Source organism: Canis aureus, chromosome 9 (genome assembly GCF_053574225.1).
Source record: "Canis aureus isolate CA01 chromosome 9, VMU_Caureus_v.1.0, whole genome shotgun sequence".
In the NCBI taxonomy this organism is placed as follows: Eukaryota; Metazoa; Chordata; class Mammalia; order Carnivora; family Canidae; genus Canis; species Canis aureus.
This window is the reverse complement of record NC_135619.1, coordinates 14258331-14278364: the sequence shown is the minus strand read 5'-3', so window position 1 is coordinate 14278364 and position 20034 is coordinate 14258331. Positions and strand designations below refer to the sequence as shown.

General features: G+C 35.0%; 1 protein-coding gene across 31 annotated transcripts in view; it reads right to left on the bottom strand.

Annotated features, from left to right (window-relative positions):
• The window catches only part of NUBPL (NUBP iron-sulfur cluster assembly factor, mitochondrial), a 231260-nt gene that overhangs the window by 27004 nt on the left and 184222 nt on the right, over positions 1 to 20034 (bottom strand). For 26 of the 31 annotated variants that reach the window (XR_013385972.1, XR_013385971.1, XR_013385966.1 and 23 more), the window contains 3 exons: positions 13819 to 13939; positions 10147 to 10229; positions 3392 to 3450 (listed from right to left, as the gene is read on the bottom strand). Coding sequence is in view for 21 of the 31 variants with exons in the window: in XM_077908962.1 (XP_077765088.1) it covers positions 3392 to 3450; positions 10147 to 10229; positions 13819 to 13939 (263 nt within the window). In the remaining 10 variants the exon portion in view is untranslated. Of the gene's footprint in view, positions 1 to 1677; positions 3451 to 10146; positions 10230 to 13818; positions 13940 to 20034 lie in introns of those variants that run through there. The other 5 variants (XR_013385973.1, XM_077908971.1, XM_077908975.1 and 2 more) reach the window with 2 other exon arrangements.

Below are 20034 nucleotides of genomic sequence, written 5' to 3'. Positions count from 1 at the left end.
AAGAAGTATGTATAAGAATGCTCAGAGCAGCACTATTTCTAAGAGTAAAACATTGGAATCAATCCAAATATCCATCTACAGTGGAATGGGTAAGTTTGGTATACTCAAACAACGTAATATTCTACAGCATATAATATGAATAACTGCTATATGCAGTTAGAGGTGGAACTCAGAAACAATAAAGAGCAATTATATAGAGCAAAATAAAAGCAATTAATACACAGCAAAATAATGTATCATTCCATTTAATATAAGTTGCAAAAAATAGGCAAAACTATAATGTTGAAGGTGTTAAGACATCAGTAAATAGTTAACTTTGTAAGGGAAGAAGAGGGCAGCAATTGTGAGAGAAAGTACTGAGGCTCCTGTGATGTTGATGTTCCTTCTGTGATGTTCCTTCTTAACCTAGTGTTGGGTGTCCACTTTGCAGATAATTGACCTATATGTCTCCCATGCTTTACTGTATATACCGTATACATTATATACCGTATATTATAACTTCCTCCCATTGTCCCTCATCCCCCCACCCCCTGCCCAGAAAGCTTCTGGCCATTGGTGAACTTACTTTTTAATTAGAAGTGTTTCCAATGGAGTGATGCAAGTATCTGAACTCTAATGTACTCTTTGGTTCTGATTTTCTAGGATTCTAGAAAGGTATTGGTATGTTTTTTTGGAGTGTGGTGTTTAAGGGAGAAAATTCTTTTCCTATTTGGAACTGAGAGACACAATTCAGATAATGGTAAAAAATATTAGCTCTATTACTGACAAAAAGCTGGAGTAGAGGGTATGTGACTCCAGTGGACTACCAAATACCCAATCCTCAAATTAGATGAACTTGCCCACCCATGTCCAGGGCAGGGATAGACAGGCTTCCCTGTAGCCTGCCTCAGGAAGCTCAGGATCTGGCTGAAATCAAAGAAATGCAGACAGGAAGAAATTTACCCATAAGATGTATTACTCCTGCTTCCCTGGCATGGAGTGAGTGGGGCAGCTTGCCTTCATCTCCTGGAGAGTAGAATGGAAATTCTCTATACTCTAGGGACATGTGAAGAATAAGGAACAAATATTACCCCTAACAACAGGTGGACTAGCTGTGCTTGACAGTCTATCTTTAAAGTCAGCTCTTTGAAGCTTAGCAAAGGCTGCCATAGGCTAAATTTTAGAATAAGCTTCATTCTCGCTATTACGGTTACTTTTTCTTCTTCTACTTATGAACCTGTATATATACTCCAACCACCATCTTTTCTGTGGCTTTCCTGGAAGCATCTGCAGAGACTTGTAGACAAGAGTAAAGGAGAAGAGAGCGGGTAATTTTATGTGTAGCGCTAAGCCATGTATTTATGAGAAAAAAATGAACTTTCGCATTTCTCTACGAGATGTATAAATTGGCACACAACTTTTAAGTGTCTCTGGAGCTTATTTAAATCATTCTTTTTCTAGGTAAAGTTAAGACTGGTTCAAGTACCTGCTTTTTGGTATTTAGAAGTGCTCAGTGATTATTTATACCTGTCTTCTCTCAAAAAAATGATAAAAACACTAGTATAAATCTACAACTTAAAGTCATTACTTCCTTCTCACAATGATGATGATTACTGTGTGTTCACAAATACTTTTATTCATGATTTTAATTAGCATGGATAATTTGGCTCAAGTCCTTTTAGTTCAGTGACAGCAGTGTGTGTTTTAAACTTTTATTTTTATTTTGAGGTAATTGTAGACTCATGTGCAGTGTAAGAAACAATGCAGATTTCACTGTGCCCTTTTATCCAATTTCCTCCAACAATAACATCTTGCAAAATTATAGTACAATTATCTCCCAAGATATTGACATTGATATAGTCACAATATAGAACATTTTCATCATCACAAGGATTCCTTATGTTGCCGTTTTATAGTCATACAACTCTCCCCCTTAAACTCTGGAAACCACTAATCTGTTCTCCAGTTCTATAATTTTATAATTTCAAGAATGTTCCATAAATGGAGCCAGATGGCATAAAACCTTTTAGGAGTGGCTTTTTCATTCAGCATAGTTCTCTGGAATTCATACGCATTGTAGCATATGTCCATAGTTTGTTCTTTTGTATTGCTAGGTAGTATTCCATAGCGTGGATATATCACAGTTTGACTATTTGCCCATTGAAAAACTCTGCATTGTTTTTTACTATTACAAATAAAACCTCTATGAACACTCATGTAGTTTTTTATGTGAACATAAGTGTGTGAAAACATGTTTATAATGACATGCAACTCTTTGACTAATTTTCTGGCTATTTAAGCCAGACACAAAACAAAAGATGTCAAGGTATTTGCCAAAGGTCATAGACTGCTTCTTTATCAACTACTGATTCTTATCAGTATTTGCAGCTTTGTAACTATCTTGCTACCTGACCTTGGAAAGCCCTCTGAATTTCTCTGAGCCTCAACTAGACAAGACAAATGTTTTTCAAAGTGTATCATTTGAAATATGAACTCCACAAAATGGTCCTAAATGGGGAAAGGGTCAGTTTCATGGTCTCATAAGTTTTAAGAAATGCTGAATACCATATTTCTCTCTTTTGAAACAAATGAATGTTCTTTGTGTAAAAAAAGGAAGGATCCAGTATCCTGCCACTCAAGTTCAAATTCCAGCTCCATCACTTGCTGAAATAGTAACCTTCAGCAAGACACTTAACACTCCCATATCTCAGTATTCTCATCTATATAGCGGAGATAACACATTACCTCACTCATATGAATGGAAGATTAATTATAAGGACACAAGAAAACACTTGATAAATGTTATTCTATTTCTATCAGAATCAGAATCAAAATCATTATGATCTTATTAAAAATACACATGTCTGGGCCCCACCCCAGCAGATTATATTTAGTAAGTCTAGGGTAAACCTGGTCCAGATGAAGTAAAGGTTTATTTATATTATGAATGTGTCCAAGATAGTCCAAGGCAGGATTTAAATCCAGACCAAACTGACAGAGTGTTGTCATACTTATATCAGCACACAAATTTAGTAAATCCTTTAAATGACTACTCTGTAGTCCCGTAAAAAGAACACAGTTCTTTCCTGACTGGAAGATTGGGCTTCTAACACAAACTCCTGATTCCCCAAGGGGTAATTCATTAAAATAAAATGCAGTTCTGTGCAGTTGGTACACACCAGCTTTCAGTAAATTCCTAAATGTAGTAGTTAGCATTGATATATAAACATTTTATTTGTGAGTTACTGCTTAGCAAATCAAATCTGAACATAAGAGATTATTTCCTTAGAAGTACAAGAAAACAACTATGATTACTACTATTCCTGTAGGTTTCATAACCACATTGCTGATTTCCAAAGGTCTTCTTATTGTTAAGCACCAGGCAAAATTCCAGAACACTTGCGGAACTCACTTTAGAGGTGGCGGCAATCTTCTTACTACTTCTGCAGCAATCCTCAGGTAAGCTTTGGCCTGGAAAAGAAGAGACTCATTTGTTCTGTATTTCTCCCCAGCAGACATCAAATGACTCATGAACTGTTTGCCAGAGCTGTCTACTGAACTGAATAGTGAAAAGGCTGAGTGAGATGAGGAAATTCAGCAGTGAGAGGATGCTGTTGTATACACTGCAGGTGTACATAGAGGGAAGAAAGAATTTTATTTAGGGGGCAGATACTTAGAAGGTGACTTTCTGAAAAAATATTTAATACCAGCAATTACTGTTTTTAAGCTCTAATTCCCAAGTCAGCAAACTAGCAAACCCAGTCTAGTTGTAGAAAAATTAGATCTTCCTCTTCTGACAAATTGATATCTTGAGTTAGACACTGCAAAACTTTTGTGGCATAAGAGCTGTTAGTCATTTTAAATAGGACTGTTTATTACCACCCTATGGTTTATCTTTGGAAAGCATTTTCCTCATCTTTCTGAGAATGGCATCCAGTACCAGCAGCGAGCACCCTGTAAGGCTCCTTCATCTGCTGAATTTTGGGTACCAGGCAAGAATTTCTGGGATCAGTTGTTACACTCTTCATCTGTGGGCTCCTCAGTGCAGCCAAATAATAAGAACAACAAGCCACTGTGGGCCACAAACTAACCAATGCCTACATGGTCCAGTTAGAATGAGGGTCATGACATTTGCATTCTATCAGTTTTAAATAACTGCAGTGCAAATCTTATTTATTTACCCTATCTAATCTATGAAACCTGTAAGATACAATAGTGGATCTTCTAAAACCATTAATCTATATATTTATATACTTAGACTTATGAATATCTGCTACTTTTACTACTACAGCTACTATGACTGATAATAGCTAAAATTTACTTGAGTATTTAATATTTACCAACAAGCATTGTTTCATCTAAATTCACAGCCACCCTGAGGGAGAAATTCTGTCAGTAACCCCACTTTATAGATAAGGAAACCAAGAACCAGAAAGGTGAAGAGACTTGCCCAAAGCATTACAGCTGAATGGGATGAGCTAGTCTTTGAACCTAGACTGACCAACTCTGACTGCACGGTAAAAGAACAATTTGAGGTCTGTTTATTGCAACTTGATGAGTGTCTTAAGTGTTTCACTCATTTTCACTTTAAAAAATCATGCTTGAGCCCTAACAGCTGAATTCTTTTGTTTTACCAGAAAAATGTTAAAAGGCTCACCTGAGTCCATATAAAAAAAAAAAAGTTTCAAAATATGAATAAAGCCCTAAATTTTTAAAAATTTAGTACCAACTATACCAAGTATTTGGCATAAGTAATTTCACTTATGTAAAACAAGCATCATCAACTCAACTTGGATAAGGTCACAAAGGCAGTAAGCTGGAGAATATTCAAACCTGGGTCCATCTAACTGCAAAGCGTAGATCCTTCTACTACATATTAAACAGTAAATCCAAAGTACCAGCAATTTTAATCATAATGCTTGATCTAAAAATGGTTTCAGGGCAGCCCGGATGGCTCAGCGATTTAGCGCTGCCTTCAGTCCAGGGCCCGATCCTGGAGACCCAGGATCGAGTCCCATGTTGGGCTTCCTGCATGGAGTCTGCTTCTCCCTCTGCCTGTGTCTCTGCGCCGCTCTCTCTGTCTCTCATAAATAAATTAAAAAAGAAAAACCTTAAAATAATAAAAATAAAAATGGTTTCACTCTCTGCTGTAGTTAATAGAAACAACAATTTTGCATAAAAATGGAAATAACATGTACTTTGTAAATAAATATTTCTCTTAAACCTAGTGTGCTGATTTTCACCCATGCATCTTTGTAAATACCTTTTATCTCTATTAGCTTTTCTGAGTATTTAAGCCTAAAATTATTGTGATGAAAATTTAAAGTTCACTAAGGCAAGCTGAGAGAAGGCCATCATTCTCTCATCTTTACATTCTTACTTATGTTAAATTAGAGACATAAACCTATCAGACTACACAAAATACCGAATGATTCCAGAATAATCAAATTTGCTACATTTAACCTTTGCTTTTTAATGGACTATCTCCAAGCTTAAACTTTCAATATATCACACTCAAAGTAATGCTTAGATTGTCATTTGCTAAGAAATCACTAAAAGTGCTTAGTTTCACAGTTTCGATTTCTACAGAACTGTTGAGATTGAATTTTTTCAGCCAACAAATACGTTTTGATTTTTATCATGTGCAAGTCACTGTTTGGGGAAACTTCTAGGATGTAACAATATAAAAGGAAGCCAGAATAGCTCATTTGTAAAGACCTGGGGCTCTGAAGTTGGACAAGCATGGTTTAAAACTTGGCTCCATCACTTATTAGTATGAGGCCTTGAGCCACTTAACCCTTCTAAGACTCAATTTCCACATCTCTGAAATGGCTGAAGTAATAGTATCTACCTCAAAGAGTTTGGGGTAATATTAAGTAATAATAAAGTATGTGTCGTACTGGCACAAAAGAAGTAAATATTAGTGGCTGCTATTATTCCTAGTATATCCTTAAGTACTTTACAATCTCATTGAAAAGCTCACATGAACATGTATTCATAGATACTTCTGGCCGAGGAAATAGTAAACTAAATCCTTCCCTTTCATTTAATCCATAACTAGCAAAAAGGCAAATATGTGTATCATATACCAAAAAATGATTTATATTCCTCAAACTATTAATACTCTTTTTTCATCACCTCAAATATACATAGAATAACACTTCTACCGGAGATTTTTTATTGGGCCATCCAGAAGCATGGTTAAGATAGCTGGATCCTATTTACTCTATATTAACAAGTTAAAGGAAATGGACGGCAATCAAAGTGCAAGCAGTTTTATGGAGAACTTTTTTCCTTTGTCTTTGTTTTTAAAGATTTGAAGTTCTACTTTATCATACACAGTGATTTCATATTAAGATTATATGGTAATAATTTAGAAATTATAAGATAATAAAATTTCCACTTATATTTGAAAGTCTTTACCAGGAATAACTTATAGCACACCTTTCTGTATGTCAATATTAACATTCTTATTTGGCAACAAAAGGATGAAAATTATTGGTCAATCATGGGTCCATTACTTGTGTCCTGAACTAAAGCAAAGGCAAAAAGTAGATAAAATTGAATTACAATTATAATCACACAAACAAGAGGCAATGCTATTGAATTTAAGAGTTCTGAATCCTAAGTGTCTACTTCCTCTCCCCTCTTCTGTGGCTTTCTCTAGCTATTATCTACTACTATATTTGGAGTTTCAATTATTCCCCTTTTGTCAGCAGTGCACATGTTCAGAAAGTTTTGCCCAATGACTGAGAAGGCAGCAGCTTGATGGTGCTTTTTAACTGGTACTGCAACTCTTTCCATCTTTTCTGATGATGCCTTAAATTCAGCATGAACCATATTTTAAATTAATCACTGCAGCATTTGTGTCCTCCAAAAGTTAAATGTTACTGGGAGAGTGAAGTCTCTAATGTCCAATTTTAAAAGATCTGATGCACAGAGAATGACAGCCCTGGAATCTGGTGTTGGGAGGAGGGAGTGATGGGAGATGGTGAAGGTGGAGTTAGAAAGAAAACAAAAAGCTTGGGATGCCTGCCTGGGTGGCTCAGGGTTGAGGGTCTGCCTTTGGCCCAGGGTGTGATCCTGGGGTCCATGCTGGAGCCTGCTTTTCCTTCTGCCTATGTCTCTGCCTCTCTCTTTCTCTCTCTCTCTGTCTCTCATGAATAAATAAATAAAATCTTAAAAAAAAAAAAGAAAACTTCATTAAAAAAAAAAAAAAAAACAACTGAAGATGAAACCTTTACTGATTAATAATTTTACCTTAGGTCAACCCCTAAAAGCAAACAATAAAAAGTGTTGATCTAAGGGGCTAATGATTAACACATAATTTTAAAGGTTCAGTCCCATTAACTTTTGCAGAAGTTTACCATGTTGGCAAGTATAAACTTTATTCTTTAAATGAAGACATGCAAGTAGAATGGGCATTAAACTTCCACAAATACAACAGAATTTGCTGAGAGGGCTGTTACTAGCTATTTCCATTGGTGTTCACAGGGGAAAAGAGAAGGGGGCTATCAGAGGAAAGATTCATCACAAGGGTTAACAGAAGGATACTGTGATATGAACAGGAGGTGAACTAAATTCCAATCTAAATATACATCATAGACACTGAGCTAATCTTGCAATTTATTAGGAAGGGAAGCAGGTATTGCATTGGGAGGAGAATGAATAGAGTATGGTGTCACAGCTGTGAGGGGAAATAGCCTCTAGCACTATCTTGGATAGTTCCTTTCTTTAAATAAACTTCTGCTTCTTCATCTGAAAAATGGAAGATTATTGTATTTTATTATTATACATTATTATTATACATATCTTATACATATACATACAATTATTATATATGTCTCACAAATGTGTTATGGGAATCAAATAAGATAATGTATTTAACGTACCCAAGTATTGTACTACTTCTTAAAACAAGTTAAAGAAAGCATAGCTATTAGTATAGGACCTGGAGTAATATAATGGAAGGAGGCCAATGTTTGCAAGGAAGACTTGTCTATTAATCACATTTTACTATTTATCAGTTCTGTAACCTTGGGAAAATTAACTTCTCTGAACCTCAGTTTCCTCATCTGAAAAATGGGGACTTTTTATACATTGTACTAAGTTGTGAGCACAGAAATTATGTAAGTAAAATGTCTGGAGTGTCTTGTACACACTGTAATTGCTATTATTATTAGGAGGATATTTAATGAATGTCTGCAATCTAAGAGTCAGAAGTAATAATTTCCATGGAAACAGAATAAATACAAGGCACTATTTTTCCCTCTTTTTCATGGTCATGTCTAAATCGTAAAATTGCTCAGTTTAAAAGACTTAAAAGACTTTAAAAGACTTAAAAGTCTTCAGTTTAAGGTTGGCAATCTGGTACACGAAATTCTCACTACTTTTGCCAAGACCTCACCAAATCAAATCTAGCACAAACTATAATGGGTCAGGCTGTTCTCATTCAGCTAGCAACAGTGAAATGATAGGTCTAATGTTTATGTAAATGTAAATGATATTTTAAAAAACAATTAACTCCAAAAATTAAGATAATGGATAGGTGGAGAAAATACTTAAAAAATCTAAACTTGTAATTGATATAATCTAGTAAGTAATTATTCTTAGTCACTAGAAATCACCATAGAATGTTTTTAGTCTATTCTCAGGAGACATCTAAAAGTGTGTAATTAAAATACACTTTATTTTCATAGAATTTTCATCCACTGCATAACATAAAGTACACCTATGGTAGCTAGGTTGCTAGACTTAAATTATGAGAGTAATAACTTGTTTTTGCTTATCTGAAAGATTTCTAAGAAAAGATTGAAAAGGAAATTTATCATTACCTACTTACTACCTTACTACCTAAAACACAGAAAAAAGAAACACAACAATATGCTACATACTATACTCTATTTTCTCAGAGATCATATCCCCAATAACGCAATCACCTATACTGTAACTACTCTTAAGAAAGGCTAAAAGAACTTGGGTCCCTTGAAAGAAAGAACTCAAAATGAAATACTTTATTTATCCAAGATTCCAGACTGTCGATTTACCCTTACTTTTTTTTTTTTTTTTTTTTTTTTACAGCTCTAACTAAGCTTGGCTCTTTTATTTTCCAGTTCATGTAAGATTAAAGAAAAGAAAGAAAGAGAGTAGTAGTACTAGTTGTAGATAGCCAAAATAATAGTACTAAAAAGTATATCCATTAGCTAAGGAAGAACAAAAAGGAATAACTATTAGAAGGCTGACTGGGGCTTTTTGGCCAAGGAGCACAAAACTACATCAAAACTGATGCACTCAGATGATAGCTGAGCTTCTAGCTTACATAGCAAGTGCTACTTAGGACAAAAGAGATATACATGATTGATTTTATTCCTATCTAAAAAAAGAAAGTGAAATAAAAGATTTTATTCTTGAAGTTGTAAAGCTTCAGCAATCTTGAAAATCAATCAACTGCATCCCCAATAACATTGGCTAATGAAACACAACTAGTTTTCGACCATACTTCCTCAATCATAGTTATTAAAATAAATGTAGTGAAAATCCCATCTCTAAAGCATTATAACAATTTCCCTATATCCAACTCAATACTTTAAAAAAATAAAGATTTATTTATATATTTTAGAAAGAGAGAGAGCATGAGTGGGAGGGGTTGAAGAAGAGGGAGAGAAAATTTCAAGCAGACTCTGTACTCAGTGTAGAGCCCAATGTAGGGCTGGATCTCATGACCCTCAGTCACAACTTAACCTGAACCAAGAGTCAGACTGTCAACCGACTGTGCCACCCAGGCACCTCCAACTCAATACTTCTTTACATTAGTCTCCCTTTTCCTAATAATCAGCTGAACTTCTAATACTGAAATATGGTAACCTGGGGCAGTTAGGTATGGCTAGCCAGGAAAATAGGAATTTTACAAACACTCATTGTTTGTGTTCTTCATGAGAAAACTGGCTAGGTTTTCATAGGTTTATCTATCCAGCTGATAATTCAGAGATAGCACTGATATGCTTACCATATAAAATAGTTATTTAAGGATGCTTTAAATAAGTTAACTAATCTTTGTTTAACATATGCACTGCAAATGAACTTGATCTTCCCAATTTTCTAAGTATCAAAAAGTAAATATCTTTACTTTTAAAGATACAAAAATACATATTTAAAAACATCACTTACCTCATCACTTTCAGGCTGTGAAAACACAATCGGCTGGCCTGTATCTGAAGTTTCCCTTATATTAAGATGTAAGGGAATGTCTCCTAAAAGAGTCCACCAGACATCCATTAACACTACAAAAATTTATATAGGCATTTGGAATTTCACTATTTGAACTTCAGAAAAAACCCTAAAATATCAATTAAATTCATTCAAATCAACTTGAATTATGACTATCCTCAAGTGGTTAAATCTCTAAAAAAGGAATTTCAAATAAAAATTAGGGGTAATATATTCCATTGAGGGCAGTTCAGTGATTGTATATGTACATGTGAAAGCTATGTGGCAGCCAATCAAGGGATAAGGCCCCTGATTTATTCTTTGCTGGAGGTCTTCCAGCAAGAAATGGCTTGGAAGATATTTGTAAAATTATTTCTCTCTATGATGCCTGACATAAAAATATCATACCAAATAACAACAGAAAAATGAAGAGGAAAAGATGAGGAGACAAAGTTGTCCAAAAAAAGTATAATAAAATTATCTTCCTGATGTTGGCAGATGAATGAGCTAAGAGAACTTCTGAAAAGTAAGGCAGATATGTTATCTCCACTACCTGCCTCTCTATCAGACAGAACTATTTCTCTTTAATTTTTTAAAAGATTATATTTATTCATCTGAGAGAGCGAGCGAGCATATGCACACAGGCATGGTGGAGGGGCAGAGTGAGAAGACAACACCTGGATGAGCTGGGAACCTAATGTGGGACTCGATCCCAAGCCCGAGATCATGATCTGAGCAGAAGGCTGATACTTAACTGACTAGGCCACTCAGGCGCCTCAGTTTTATTAGGTGTCAATCTATATAGCATTACATATAACTTGTAAACTTTGATGAGATCTCAGGAAGTATATAAGAACCTCCACTATTTAGACAGGAGGTTGGAAAGGTTGTGTGTCTTTCCTCAGAATGTGTTACTATTAGGTGGTAGAATTTAGGGGAAAAGTGCTCTGATCTGTCATCCAATTGACTCCACCATCCCTTCACAAATGAAACCTTTCAAAAGGTTAAGACTTAAAATGCAGTAAATGGAGTCATAGGCAGGAGAGTTGATTTATCATAGTACTGAGCATTCTTAGAACTACTTCAAACTCCTGCAACGGTTACTGAATGTGTGTATGTATGGGTTTATAGAAATAAGTCATGTAAATAAAGCAGAAGTATATGTTACAAAATTACAAACCTATTACAAGTTACTTTATAAAGTACATAAAGGAACATATTTCAATCTCCTCTTGTCAGCAAATTTGGGGATTTTAATCAACTCTTTAAATCTTTTCTAAAGGTTCAATAGCCAACTGACAAAATACCTGGATATTTCAGTAGTCATTTAAAGATTAGCTTTTGGGGTGTCTGGGTTGCTAAGTGGGTGAGCATCTGCCTTTGGCTTAGGTCATGATCCCAGAGAGTCCTGGGATCAAGTCCAGCATCAGGCTCCCCTGAAGGGAGCCTGCTTCTCCCTTTGCCTGTGTCTCTGACTCTCTATGTCTCTCATGAATAAATACACAAATCTTAAAAAAAAAAAAAAAATTAAGATTAGCTTTTCAGTAAATTTGAGGATCTATTCTATAGATCAACTTAAGACTATAAGAAACTGTCACAGGAGTAAGGGAAAATATGTTAAAGAGAATTCTTAGAAACCTATAAAGGGTTTTCTTGATTTATGCCATTATAGTAAGGATTCCTGAATGCTTTAATTTCTACTGCAGTAATGGAAGAAAAAAAAGCAAAACCTTCTCCTTTCCATAGCCACCTACCAATATAGTTTCTGCCTTCTAGAGGCTCCTAATCCTATATATAAAAGCACAGAAAAGCTGATCAAGAAAGAGGAAAACCTTTTTAGAAAATAGGTGGCACACCATAGTAAGGGTGGTAATGGGCTAACAGCTGTATGACAGAGAAGGATAAAAAGGAGTAATGGTATGGAGAGTGGGTAAAGTGCTGCCTGGACTTGAAAAGTATCTCTGAGGGGCTAAGTCTGAAGGAAGCAAGGGCGTATTTCAGAGACATAACTACTACATACAATCTGTGTCTATAGGTAATATGGAGAAAGTTCTGAGAGCCATTTTATCAAATAATTATTTAACATAGCCAAATGGATGAAAATAAATTAAGAGACAGCCAGGGAGTCAGTAATGGACATATAAGCCTTCCTAGGGAGTTCAACCAGCCAGGAGGCCATAACTGGGAAGCTCTTACTCAGGTCCTTCTTCCTGACTCCAACTTCTTTGTTATTGGAGCCCCTGCTTCAGATCATGGGAGGTCTCACAGGGCCCCATGACTACATTAAAAAGAGGAGACATGCCCTGAGTTGAAACTCTGAATTATTTTTCTCATAACACTGTTAGTTACAGCAATCTACAGGCACTATCCATTTTTTGTGATCAATAATCTGTTTCTGACACATTTTTAAAGTAACTATACATTTGTGAGCTGTTGGCTAAAATGTAACTTCCATATGTGAGATTGTTTCTCCAGGAGATATATTTCAAATTCTAAATAAGTTATTTGCAATATCATACCATCCATTTATAAATCAGGGAATTATAATATTGTCAGCATAATTCAATAATGCCATTATAATTATACATTTACTTTATTATAGAAGTGAATGTCAATCTGTTGTTGCTATGCATATTTGGGAAATTGAACTTTCTAGGTTAGTTAAACAAAAAACAGTTGCAGAATATAATTAGTGGCTATAATTATAGCAATGTATCAAAATATATCATTAGTATTCACCTGGTGTGGTGGCTGCTACAGTGCAAATGCATAATAACAATAATGCATTTAACATCAACTTTTAGAAATTTAATTATAATAAAGAATGTTTTAAAATTCCTTGATCTCTAAGGGATCTTAATTGTTAACTACCTAAAACTAATAATTCCCTCTATTCCTCCCTATTCAGTTTTTAACATCTGCCTTTGCCTAGAACAGAAACTCATTCATAAGGAAAATACCAACACATGTTTCCTAAAATGTCCATTAAGTTGCCTGTGGATTTTTCAAAAATTATGTTTTATCTAAAATCTGTGTTTTGCTCACTCACCACATGATTTTACTTCTCATAACATTAATTAATCCTTCAGTTCAGTAATGTGAACAGTATACACAATATAAATTTCAGGTGCCATAGCTCAAAGACATGGCAAAAATATAGAAAAAAATTACAGAGAAAAGAATATTATTTTTCTAGAGCAAGGCATTTTTTTCATATGTACCAAGAACTGACACTTTCAAAGGTTGCTACAACATATTAACCAGGTGTTTTCACATATCTGTTTATACTGAGATATGTGCTCCCAACTTAGCAAACAGACAACCATTATTTAAAATAAGGACTTAAATTACAGTAATCAGACCATGAAACTCTTCTCAAATTCAAGTTATAGGCAGTTTTTACCTACAGTAAAAGTTATAATTGGCAGAATAGGTCTCCTCTTCAAAAGCTTTCCACTAGTGAAATATTATAAAAAGCAAAGAAAGGTTAACATGTACAACTCCCTACACTATCTTAATTTAAAATACAAAACTGAAGACAATCATCATTTTCTGAGACACTCTTCATCATCATGCTTTATCCCCATCTTCCCTCTGCCATTTCCTCTGCAAAGGAATATCTTATGGTTTTACCTAGAATATCAAGATCAAGGGTCTGTGCTAGTCTTCTTGCACCATCAGCACCAAAAATATGAGTTCTGTGTTTACATTTTGGACACTGGAAAACACTCATATTTTGGATAAGGCCCAAAACCTAGAATAACAAGAAACACTGAAATTAAAACAAAGTTAAAACCAAATCTCAATCCATTATTTCAACAAGTTTTTACTGAGTGCCCACTGGGTTCTAGTGATACAATGATGAATAAGTTATGGTCTCTGCTCTAAGGGGAACTCACAAGCTAGTGGAAGAGCGAGACACATGTAATTAACTTTAATAATGTGATAAATGCTAAAGATAAAGAAATGACAGGGATCAAAAAAATTCTGTCTGGGAAGAATAAGAGGTTATCTCTAGGCTGCCCATATTACCCAGAATTGCTTCTTCAAGTTGAGGGTGAGAAGAAGGGTGAAAGCCTATAGCAGGAATTCTAGGCGGAAAGAGGAACACAAGCCAAGGCAGTTAAATATAATTGTACATGGACTATTAGGACTGCACACTAATGGGGGGCCAAGGCAGAAGCTCATTTGATAAGGAGGTCAGTGTCAGATGGTAAGGTACTAAATGCCATTCATGACTTATTCTTGTGACAACAGAAAACCACAAAAGGTTTTAAAGTTGAAAAGATGGTCTCAAGAGGTAATGTTACACAATAAGATCTGTTTTAGAAATTTAGCTCTGATAGCAATACAGAAAAAATAAACAGAAACAAACACAGGAAAATAAGTTGTTAAGAGGCTATTGTGTTACGAAGCCTCATAGTAAATGACAGCTAACAAACGCTGAGGGCTTCTTATTATATACCAGGCACTGGGGTAAGTGTTTTAAATGAACTATCTTATTCACTCCTATCAAAAACTTTACGAGATGGGTCTTTTATCATCCCCATTCCATAGCTGGGATAAAGGACACAGCTAATAAAAACTAAAACTAAAAACTAAACTAAAACTCAGCTCTTATCAGAATGTTACCACTTGAAACAAAAATTTCAAGTCTTATAGAAAGTGTCCATCTATTTCTGAGTTTCCCTAGCTTCTGGCACAAAGTAGGTACTTTATGAACATCTGCTGAATAAACAGGCTCTGCAAATATAATCCTTATTCATGTTTCTTTTAATCCTATTTTCTTATTAATGGAAAGCAGTGCATCTCTTCTAGAATAAAAATAAGAAATACAATTATCATGGGCCTAGAGATAACATGTCTATATCACCCCATCAATTCCACCAAAAAGATCATCATTATAGGAGGTATCTCTATCAGAACATTTTCATTTTAAATGAAGAATGGCACTGACAGTCCACAATGAAACATACAGACATGAAGGTGATGAAATTTGTTATTTTTTCTGAAAAGAGAAACAGAACAGACTAAAATTTACCAGAACATATGCAAATGAAGACAAATTGTGAGGGACATAAATTTGTAGCTAAGCATTTTCCAAGCATCTAATATATGCTTTTTTGCTGATGCGAAGTATTATAAAAATAAATCATATTGTACTTTGGTAATTCAACAGTATCTCCAAAAAGCCAGAAGAAAACACAGCTAAAGATCACATACCTTATTTGTTTATTCAGCATGTCTATATCATACACCCATTGCTTGGTCAAGTTTTACTGCCATTTATGTTAAATGTGATATATTTTCTTCACTGTAGAGCTTTCAACTTACACATAAAAATATCACTCAAGAGGAACGCCTGAGTGGCTCAGTGATTAAGCATTTGCCTCTCGCTTAGGGCGTGATCCTGGAACCCCGGGATCCAGTCCCTCATTGGGCTCCCTGCATGGAGCCTGCTTCTCCCTCTGCCAATGCCTCTGTCTGTGTGTGTGTCTCTCGTGAATAAAAAAATAAAATCTTGGGATCCCTGGGTGGCGCAGCGGTTTAGCGCCTGCCTTTGGCCCAGGGCGCGATCCTGGAGACCCGGGATCAAATCCCACATCAGGCTCCAGGTGCATGGAGCCTGCTTCTCCCTCTGCCTGTGTCTCTGCCTCTCTCTCTCTCACTGTGTGCCTATCATAAATAAATGAAAAAAAAAATCCTTTAAAAAAAATAAATAAAATAAAATCTTAAAAAAAGAAAATCACTCAAGAAATGGGAAAAGGAAAAACACTTAAATATTGTGAAAATCTAGGTGAGGGTATATTCTAATCCAGAGAAAACAGGAAAAGCACCCCTATTCCAGAATTTCTTAGACTCCCAAAGACATAGAAAGGTATGGAGCATAATGTATTTTCAACATATATGATTAACTTATTATCAATATCTTATTATTGTTCTCCATGGCTTATATAAATGTCTCAGACATGGTAATGCCTGGGTGGCTCAGTTTGAGTGTCTGCCTTTAGCTCAGGGCATGATCCCAGGGTCCTGGGATTGAGTCCTACATTGGGCTCCCCGCAGGAAGCCTGCTTCTCCCTCTGCCTAAGTCTGCCTCTCACTCTGTGTCTCTCATGAATAAATAAAATCTTAAAAAAATTTTTTTTAAATCTCAGACATGTTCTCTATATAGACTGCAAAATGTCACCAACATAAAACTGTAAGCAAACTCCGTATTTAATGAGTTCCTATTATATGCCAGTAACTGAGCTAAACAAAAGGAGTAGGATACAGTGGTAAGCAAACAGACTTGATCCTTGCCCTCCTGAAGCTTGCACACTAATTAGAGAAACAGAATGAATAAGTAATAGAACAAAAATCTACTTTAAAAATGGAAGAGTTTCTCTGGAAGCAAAGCACAGAGGATTATGAGAGCACAGAACAGAGAGGACTACATCTACCCTGAGAGTCACAGAGGAGTGCCTTGAGGAAATATGTGACCTAAAAGTTAAAGAATCAGCAGGTAAAAACAAGAAAAAAAAAAAAGAGAGACAGAAGTAGGGAGCACAAGTCTCCTTTAAGGAATTGAAAGACCAACATGGGTGAGGTATGGTGTGAGTGATGTGAGATTTTTCTAGCAGGACACAATGAAATAAAAATATAAATAAAAAATTATTTTGTTAAACTGGACTATATTAAAATTAATAACATAATTGGAAGACACAAGAGAGTGAAAAGGAAAGCTAAAAATCGGAGATGGTATTTACAATACACATCCACAACAAAGGGCTTTTATCTGGAATATGTGAAGAACTCCATAAACCAGTAAGAGAACATCAGAAATTTAAAAATAGGCAAGACCTAACAGGCATTCCTTAAAAGAGGATATCCAAAGACCAACAAACTTGAGGAAAAAGTTTTCAACTTCACTAATCATAGAGGAATGCAAAACAGAACCACAATGAGATACCACACATTTATGTTTAAGAACTGATTAGAACAAATGAATGTCCATACAATTATAACAACGACAACAAAAACAACAAATACCAAATCTTGGTGAGGACACAGAGCAAGTAAAACTCACAGTTTCAGCTGAGTGTAAACTGGTACAATCATTTTAAATTGATAGAACCATTTTGGAAAACTGGCAGTTAATGTAATTAAATGGATATATGTTCAATTTATACTATGGCACAATAATTCTGCTCTCAGTTATATATTAAAAGAAATGCAAACATAATATTCAACAAAAGACATGTACAAAAGTATCCATAAACAACACTAATTATCCCCAAATAGAAACTGACCCAAAGACCATCAAGAGTGAAATAGACAAATAAATTGTAGCATATTCACATGATGGAATGCCACACAATAATGAAAATGAAAAAACTTTAGCTACAATCAACAGTAAGAATGAATCTCTCAAACATAATTTTAAGCAAAATAAGCAACACAAAGTATATACTTATTATTCCATTTACAAAAATTTATAAACAAGCAAAACTGATCTATGGTGTTAAAATTTGGGTTCCACTTTGGAGAAACCATTATAGATAATACTTCTATGAATGTTTTTACACATGTTTCTCTCTCTCTCTCTCTCTCTCTCTCTTGCTGAATATTTAGGTTGTGCATATTTAACTTTAAAAAAATGCTAAGAAGCTTTCCAATAAAGTTTACCAATTTATACTTGCATGAGAAATGTATGAGAATTCGAGCTGTGCCACACTTCACCAACATTTGGTATTATCAGTCTCTTATTTTAGAAAGTTTGGTGAGCAAGTAGTGGTATCTCATTGATATTTCCTAGAACCAACCTACCTTCCTTCCTTCCTTCCTTCCTTCCTTCCTTCCTTCCTTCCTTCCTTCCTTCCTTCCTTTATTTATTTTTAAAGATTTTATGTATTTATTCATGAGAGACACAGACACAGGCAGAGGGAGAAGCGGGCTCCATGCAGGGAGCCAGATGTGGGACTCCAAGATCACACCCTGGACTGAAGGCAGCACTAAACCACTGAGCCACCCCAGGCTGCCCCCGAATCTTCCTTCCTTTATTATTCCCTGTTAAAGTTCCCTAAAAGTTAAGTGACATGAGATTTGGGAGGTGGAAGTGAAGCTATGGGTATTATACTCTACAGTTTACTTTATTGACAAGTGGGGAAAGAAACTTGCAGGAATGCAGATGTATTTCAGTTTGTCCTCTTTCTTCCTGATACTAGGCCCATCTCCCCTCTGCACTGTGGCTTTAAATTGCATTGCCATAATTACTAATGAAGTCGAGCATATTTTAACATATTTATTGGTCATTTGTATAATCTTCTCCGTAAAGTGGTCAGTTCTCTTTGTCTATTTTTCCATTGATTATGTTTTTTTTTTTTTTGATTATGTTTTTTAATTGAATTTTAAGAATTCCTAGTGTTTTTAATATAATTCTTTTGTTGAATGATTAACTTTGCTAATGATTTTGTACTAAAATAATATTTTTAAAATATTTTATTTATTTATTAATGAGAGATACAGAGAGAGAGAGAGGCAGAGACACAGGCAGAGGGAGAAGCAGGCTCCATGCAGGGAGCCTGATGTGGGACTTGATCCCAGGACTCCAGGATCACGCCCTGGGCCAAGGGCAGATGCTCGACCACTGAGCCACCCAGAGATCCCCTAATATATTAAGTATATTATTAAAATTAAGGTCATATTTTTTTCTACATTTTAAAATATGGATAGTCAAATTTTTTTTTAAAGATTTTTATTTATTTATTCATGAAAGACACAGAGAGAGAAAGGCAGAGACAGAAAGGCAGAGACATAGGCAAAGGGAGAAGCAAGCTCAAGGCAGGGAGACCGTGGATCACGCCCTGAGCCAGGGGCAGGTGCTCAACTGCTGAGCCACTCAGGCATCCCTAAAAATTTTTAAATCAGTTTGTGAATTGCATTTCCTTTCTATTAGACAGCACTTTGTAGACAATTGAAGTGTGACTATAGAACTAATTTTGGTAATTACCTTATTTAATGCTGTTTCAAGGTCCTAAAGATGCACAAAAACATTTATGAGGGCCAGTGATTTATGAGTACTTTTAAAAATTGAAGAAACATTTACCTTCAAGACTATATAGGAAAGATAAACTGTCAAGTCTTTGCTTTTAGTTGAAATTCTAACAACTGAGTGTGATTAACATACATATATTTATTTGATTAATTAGAAAAGAAAACAAATTATTAAATTATGCAGAGTATGTGTCAGACAACTTTTTCAAACCATAGGGTTAGCTGGAAGAAAGTTTAGAAGAGAACCTTGAGTATTAAAAAGATTAGAAAACACTATACTAGTTTTTAAAAGAGTTCTATAATCAATACTATAGTTTTAAAAGTGTTCTATAATCAATGAGTTTTGAATAGGAGCCAATAATAAGAATTAACATCAGAATATCCATATGACAGTTTTATTCATAAAAATTTTCTTAAATATGAAAGAGTTCATGTCCACGTGACCATGTCCACATGTCCCCTCCCAAATGTTTTATGCTGTGTGAATACTTTATGTGTTGTTAAGCTGTTTGTTTATTATAGAGCTATTTTGTATATCTTTGATAGTAGAAACATTAGAAAACAGATGCTTTGCCAGAGCCTAATTTACATAATACTATTGAGATGCAGCTGTAAGCATGCTCAATCATTTTTTAATGTCTCATCAAAATATAAGATCCTTTTTTGTGTCAACGAAACTAAAAATAATTTTTTTAAAGAGGAAAACATGTATACGATCCTTATCTCTTTTTACTTCAGCTATTTTACTCAAAGAATGTAAATGCCAAATGCCTGCTTAACATCAGCCACCACAAACCTTTTACATGTTATTTT